Below are 7384 nucleotides of genomic sequence, written 5' to 3'. Positions count from 1 at the left end.
GGGAGAGGCCACAACAGTGAGAGGCCCGCGTACCGCAAAAAAAAAAAAAAAAAAAAAAAAAAAGGATGTAAGAGATAGAAAGTAAGATGGCACAATAAACCCTCACAGTGTGTCGGTGTGTCACTTCTGAACCCCAAAATGTATACATTCCCCCAAAGCATATATAGTTTTCCCATAAAATGCACTGCAGTATGACTTCATTTGAGCATCCACGTCTGCAGCAACAAGTTAAAAGTAACACGTGGAGACGCGTCTACAGGGTCATCAGCTGTGCCCACCCCGAGAGGGCCGCCCTCCCGCAGCTGCCCGGTGTAGCACTCACTAGTTTTGTTCCTCCACGGTGTTACAGCTGAATTCTTGTCGCCGATGGGATCCCATTGAAGTCGGGTTTTGTTTTGTTTTTAACTACCTTTTCTCCAAAATGGGTTTCAAATAAGCCTAGTTCTTTCCCACTGAAGTCACACAATTACACCCAAACTGCCCCCTCATCACAAGGGAAGAAATCTTTCTTTGGTCTCATGTTAGTATCTTCTCACTGACAACATCACACACACACACACACACACACACACACACACACACACACACCTTTGTTCTTTAACCCCTTTCAGGAGTCATGTGGCCATTCCAGTAGCTTTCCATATTTCAAATGCTGTGTGGAGTGTAGCTGGAAACGTTCCGGTCAGCGGAGCTCACCTCACGGGGCCCTGTGACCTACAAATGCTTCTTTTTACTGCTCCCTCCCCCGTCCCCTCCTGTCACCGGGAAACCTATGGGGAAGCTCTTTAGGACTGTCCAGTTATGGAAGGAGGGGGCAGAACCAGATGTCAGGAACCTGGAGAGTCTGGAGTTATAAGAAGAGAAGAGAGGACTTCCCAGAGGTCAGAGTCAACTACAAGTGGCTGCTTTTCTGTGTTCCGAGACCTAGGTCAGCTGATGATCCTGAATCAAAAAGCATAGCGTAGTCGACATCTCAGCATATCATAATTGACATCTAGGTAAGTGGTCCCTAATGAAATGTATTTAATGACTAATTCCAAAATTTCGAAACTTCTAAATCAAATTCAGCCTTAACCCTGTTTTCCTCATGCTTCTCTCTAATCCCATGTTGAGAAGCGATTGTTTATTTTTTAAATGGAAAAGTTAACTGACGGACTCCTTATCTTCTTACGTTTTCACTGATTCCTGTTATTCTAAGCGTAGACAGAACCAAGCACATCTATAAAAGCCGCACCCATCCATCCCAGATTCTAAAGACATTCCCGAAGAAAGAAAAACACAGTTGGCTACTATACAATTCGCTAACAAGACAGAAGGAAGATGACACAATATCTTACTTATTTTGTAACCAGTATGTGCTCCCAAAAGCCAGGGAGTGGAGTGATCCAGCCAGAACTTTTCAGTGTCCTAGTTGGTTCCCAGCTTCTTAAGAAGACCCCAAAGTGAAGCAAGAGTCCCCCTGGGCCAGCTTACAAGCAAGCCTCCCTCTTCCTTATCCAAACCTCATTTCCTCCTCCACCACCACCTTCTGAAAAGCTCAGAAAGAGAACGCCCGCAGCTGTTGGAGAAGAGAATCTGCTGCTCTCAATATTTCGTTTTAGCCTAAAGGGCTGCTGCAGAAGAAAAACTGTATCCAGTGGGTCCCAACAATCAGGGTGGTGGATCCTCTGGGTGGGAGCAGTGATTCCCAGACCCAGGGAGAAATGCAACGGATGAGACTTTAAATGGCTTCTGTTTCGCTTAGAATTGAGGTTTGCCGGGTCACCCCGGGGTCACATGACTTTTTTTTAACATCTGGCTTTCTCCAGCAAGTGAATCAGGCCTCGGAAGCCAGTTAGAGGGCCAGGGTGCAGCGTAGGTGGTAGACGATGCAGTGTAACGTGAGCCCATTTCATTTGGTCTTAAGCAAACTCCATACCAAAGCTAACAGGAGCTCCGTTTCATTGTCATCATTACCCAGAGCCCCTGGGACAGAGGAATCGAAGGCAAAGGTGAAAAAAAAAAATGGGTGGGAACACAGCCGAAAAGCAAGCAAGGGTATTTTTTTTTTTTTTTTTTTTTTTACAAAGTCAGAATTGGCTCTGTTTTTACCTAGGTAGTTAAGGGTAGACTAGCTGAACCAGGTATAAACTGCCCCCTGCTGTCTGACACAGAGAAGTACATAAAAAATATCTGCTTCATTAAAAAGAACCGTATTCTGAAGGCCGGCCGTGAATGGAAAACAAGCTGGGGCGAAGGCAGGCAAGGGATGGCACAGGTCACCTGCCTCCCTCTCCGGTGTGAAGATGAAGGGAGGGTGAGGGAGGTGGTATTTTTCTGATTTGGAGAGCTGCCTCGTTACGCGTCTGCCACCTTGTTTCTCAGAGTGTGGTCCGTGGTCCAGCAGCGTCCGCATCACCTGGGAGCTTGAGATGCAGAGTCTCAGGCCCCACCCTTGGTCTACTGAGTCAGCATGTGCGTGAAACAAGATCCCCAGGGGATTCATGTGCACAGTTACCTGTGAGAAGCCCCGACCGTAACCTCAGAAGGAGCCTTTGCACTAGACAAGGTCCACTGTTGCCTAAGATTTGTAGCAAATCGAATTCAGTTTGAACAGTGAAGAAATACAACTCGCTAGGAGAATGGAATCCTTCGTTAATATCGTGATCACTTAGGCCCTTATTTTCGTCCTACTCCTGTTTCCTGCGTCCTCATGTATCACCGGCTCTTTACCGTGCCGTCCTTCCCATTACTTGCTACATTTCTGCAGCATCTGCCAAACCGTTTCTTTCAAAATCGCTCCATCTCTGGCAGCCTCCTGTTTCCCACAGTCCTTGTTTGCTCAGGTCTCCTCTCCCCTTCTTCCACCCCTGCTGGTGTCACGTAAGAAGGGCAGCCACTGGGCCCTCCGGGAGGGAGCTGGCCCTGTGCGTAGTCCGAGTGTTGCTAACCCCGCGTGTTCTCTTCTGCGCCAGGTCAGGGAAGAATGCCGGCTCCTGAACGCCCCGCCTGTCCCACCCCGCAGCGCAAAGCCTCAGTCCACCAGCCCCTCGGTCCCTCCTCGCACAGCCAAGCCGGCGCGGCAGCAGACTCGCTCTCCCAGCCCCACCTTGTCCTACTATTCTTCAGGGCTGCACGACATGTAAGTCCTATGCCAGGGCCCACTTCCACATGGTTCCCTCATCAACCAGGTCCCCGGTCCTTGAGAACCGTGTCAAGGAGCCATCGCCTGGGCAGGGTGGTTGGTAGGAGAGGAAGTTTTCTTTTACAAAAAGAAAAAAGAAAAAAAATTTTTTTAACCGGATGAGCATGATGGGGCCCTGTTGGTTCTGAGCTAGGATGGAAGAGCCAGTGACCTAGGAAGATGCAGAGTCTGTGAGGGGTTCAGTGGTTAAGGCTGGCATCTGCCTGTCTCCACTTTGACTTCAACACACGCAGACAGCACCCTCAAGGAGGACCCGGAATGGCAGGGGTCCTGTCGGCTGTCTACTCTGAATTTCCACCCAGTGCTGGAGTCTCTTCCCGACCATCACTGTAAGGCAGTCTTCCACTTCCATCTGGATCCTCCCAGTGCTGTGAGCTCATTCTTTTGCACTGCAGCTCATTCCATGGTTGGCACATGCCAATAACTTTTTTTTAGAGATCTTTGCAGTTGAAATCTATCTCCATGTAACTTTCAACTGTTTCTTAGGTCTAAAGAAACAAATGTAGGTCCACCCCGCCTCTCTTGATCAGGCTGTGAAACCGTGAGGTCAGCCACGATGTAAGTCTCCTCCAAGAGGCAGCCTCAGTCCCACCTGCTGTCCCCCCATCACCCACCTCTGAGCACACTCTGGTTTCACGGTCACTCTTAAGATAGAGCCCCAGAGCTGAGTGTGATCACATGTGACAGGTTAAAGTAGCTCTCCTTGGCGGGTATTTTTTTGTTCCCTGGACATTTAAATCTTTATGGTGATGTTACGCAATTGTGCGGAAACCAAGGCAAGAATAAGCATTTTATTCAAAACATTTCTTCCAGCCTCAGACTCTTGGATGGATATAAGGTCATCGGTGGTGGTGGTGATGTAGTCCTGTCACTGTAGCCCAAGAATGACAAGCATGAGACACTCATTTACTGCTCTCTCACTCCACCCTTGCCCACTGCAGACATCACTAATCAATCACAGCACCCGTTGGTGATAAGCCCAAACAAAGCTAAAGATTTTTCTCATCACAAAGATCCAGGCACCCACTAACGATTATTTTCTTGTTAAAAAAATTATATGTTTGCCATCTCTGCTATAGCATATTAAATCAGTATCTTCATATCCATAGTTACTGATGTACTTTAGTAATTTAAAGATTCTTTAAAAACAAAAACCCAGTGAGGTTAAGCAGGTACTTTACGATAAGAAATATAATATTTGTTGCCTAACTACGTTTTTCTACTCAGAAGTGACATCGATGGGATAAGGATAGGCTGGATATTTTCCTTTTTTTTTTTTTCCACTCATCTCTCTCTCTCTCTCTCTCTCTGTGTTTGGCTTTTAAGCAGCGTTACTAAAAGTGACACGAGTTCTCCTGAAAGCGCACCCGTTTCCTGCTACCCGTGTAACCGAGTGAAAGCAGATTCCATGGACCCCAAGTCCCCGTTTGGCAGTCCCACTGCTGAAGCTCTGTCCTCCAGGCTCTCGTGGCCTAATCATTATTCGGGAGCGTCAGAGAACCAGACCAGGAGCGACTTCCTGCTGGATCCGAGCAGGAGTTACAGTTACCCCCGACAGAAGACACCGGGCACGCCCAAGAGAAACTGCCCGGCAGCCTTCGACCTCGACGGCCACGAGCTGGCGACCAGCCCACCCGGGCCGGGGCCCATGGAGCCCGGCGGTAGTGCCCTGGGGTGTCCCAAGTCGGCCAGCTACTCTCTGGAGAGCACGGGCGGGAAGACCCTGACTGCGGGCCCCGCCAAGCAGAGCATCTCGTGCCCCGCCTTGCCTCCCAGGGCCCCGAGGCCCGTGGAAGAGAAAGCCGCCCTCGACACCCTACCTTTGCCTCTGCAAATTGATGGTGCTGAGGAAGACCCCCAGTCTGGGTCGCCGGACCTCTCCGAGGACCCGTACTTTGTTCAGAAGGGCACGCAGGACATCTTCTCCGTGTCTTACCCCTTCTCGTCACCCCTCCACCTCCAGCTGGCCCCCCGCTCCTGTGGTGACGGGTCCCCGTGGCAGCCACCTGCCGACCTGTCGGGACTCTCCATAGAGGAAGTGTCCAAGTCCTTGCGGTTCATAGGGTTGTCCGAAGACGTCATAGCATTCTTTGTGACCGAAAAGATTGACGGAAACTTGCTTGTTCAGCTCACGGAAGAAATCCTCTCCGAGGATTTCAAACTGAGCAAACTGCAGGTGAAGAAAATCCTGCAATTCATTAACGGCTGGAGGCCCAAAATATAGCCAAATAACCCCAGGTAGCATTGAACAAAACATATATGTGTGTTCTAGAAGGGGAGGGCTGGGACACAGTTTCACATTTTTTTGCACTAAAAACTTTCTCTGTAAATAGGGATAAGAGAAAACTCTTACTATGCAGATTATGATTTTGAATGGTGAACAGGCTATTTTGTACATCAATAAAAATGCTGTACAGAACACTTAGAGGTGTGCCTTGTACATCACTCAACACTCAACAGCTGCTAAAAGACAAAAGGCATGTTCAGAGAAATAACTGTTACCCAAGTAGGTTTATGCGAGAAGTTGTGATATTTATTTACAAGATAGCCAAAGCTGGAAGACATAAGAATCTTTAAAAAAAAAAAAAAAAAAAAAAAAAAACACCTTTGAACAATTCCCTCCTTTGGGAGAATCAACTTTAGACAATTTATTCTGTGCTCTGTCGTTCGGATTGCTCAGTGCTAATTGTTTTACTCTTGTGCCTGAAAATGTTAGTAATATGAAATGACACTGCAGTGTTATGTGCTTGGTGGGGATTTTTTTATCAAAAGGCATTTTACAAAAGTCCTGTGCTAGTAGAGAGGATCTCTGATGTCCTTAGAAATAATAAATCATGACCACAATAATTTATCTGTAACTGCTGCTAATTTTACTGAGCAGAGATTTTAAAAAAAGACCAGAATATATACGTATATGTATATTTACACAATACAAATGTATGTTTTAAACATCAGTATGAGTCTGATCTTTTAGGTAACATCTGTTCACTTTCAAATATCCATTGAAGTTTGGGGCCGTTAATTAAGTCGACTCTCTTAGGAAATGGGACAGAATGATTCCGGAGATTCTCAGAACCCTGCCCCTCGAAGCTCAGTCTTATCAGGCTCCATCACAGAAAACTTGGAACAAATCAGTAGAGAGTCTGTATTGAAGAATTAAGTTTGATTTTAAACCTATTACAGGCTGGGTTTTACATAGAATACTCCCGTGCTGATCAGTGTCTGGGGAAATGACCATTTCTGTCGAGTGATAATTCTTTTTGGGTTTGAGGGTCTTATTCTCCTGGTATGTGGTGATGAGGGGTCTGGAGAACATTTCTCAGAGCATGTCAGGTGTTCTCAACATGCTTTGTGCTTCAGGAGAGCTCAGAAATCAGACATACCATCCTCTGCTTTGATATGTGCTACATCTGTTGCATCATTTTTTAAAGTAGCAATAAGGGTACTTGTTTAGTTCCGAAATCTCTTCTTTCCTCTCTTCCAAACAAAATACATGATTACCATACTTTCATTCCAACAATCCCAGGACCCAGTCTGACAGTTTTTGCCAAACGTGAATAAATACTCCAAAATATAATGGCATCAACATAATTCTTGACTTTTTGAAGGAATATAAATCTTAGAAAAGTTTTTGTTCTCCGAGCAGCATATCATCCCTAGCCCTGTCTCCCCCAGAGTCTGTCCCCACATTCTAGATGGACAGACAGCCACCCAGGTGTCAGTGTGACTTGCAGGATTGGCTTGTATGTTATTATCTGCTCTTCTTGCTCATCAGAATAAATACACAGATGGAAAGACAAGACCCACCAGTCTAGTTTTGCAGACCTGTTCAATATATGGTTTCATTTCTTGGCATTCAAGATATTTTTAATCCATCTCATTGTTTAGAATTGGGGTGAATCGATACCTTTTCTCATTTTCCATCTTAAATCTCTTTTTTTTTTTTTTTTTTTTTTTTTTTTTTTTGCAGTACGCGGGCCTCTCACCCGTGCAGCCTCTCCCCCGGCGGATCCTCCCGGACCGGGGCGCGAACCCGCGTCCCCTGCATCGGCAGGCGGACTCCCAACCACTGCGCCACCAGGGAAGCCCAAGTCTTTTTTTTTTAAAAAGCATTTTTCCCCCCAACATGTCTCCCAAAATGCAAATACTCTAGGTTAAAAGTGCCCCATGAAAGAGTACCCTGTAGAATCTATCGAACTG

The 7384-nt window shown here is 46.6% G+C and overlaps 1 protein-coding gene across 2 annotated transcripts in view; it reads left to right on the top strand.

Moving 5' to 3' along the window:
- Nucleotides 1-7134, top strand: part of GAREM1 (GRB2 associated regulator of MAPK1 subtype 1) — a 222426-nt gene extending 215292 nt beyond the window's left edge. The window contains exons 5-6 of one of the 2 annotated variants that reach the window (XM_024120500.3): nt 2955-3121; nt 4514-7134. In XM_024120500.3, the coding sequence (XP_023976268.1) occupies nt 2955-3121; nt 4514-5408 (1062 nt within the window). In that variant the 3' untranslated portion in view covers nt 5409-7134. Of the gene's footprint in view, nt 1-2954; nt 3122-4510 lie in introns of both variants that reach the window. The other variant, XM_024120499.3, reaches the window with a different exon arrangement.
- The last annotated feature ends 250 nt before the right edge of the window (nt 7135-7384 follow it).

Source organism: Physeter macrocephalus, chromosome 19 (assembly GCF_002837175.3).
Source record: "Physeter macrocephalus isolate SW-GA chromosome 19, ASM283717v5, whole genome shotgun sequence".
NCBI classification, from domain to species: Eukaryota; Metazoa; Chordata; class Mammalia; order Artiodactyla; family Physeteridae; genus Physeter; species Physeter macrocephalus.
Note: the sequence above shows the minus strand (reverse complement) of the source record. Positions and strands in the feature narration are given on the sequence as shown.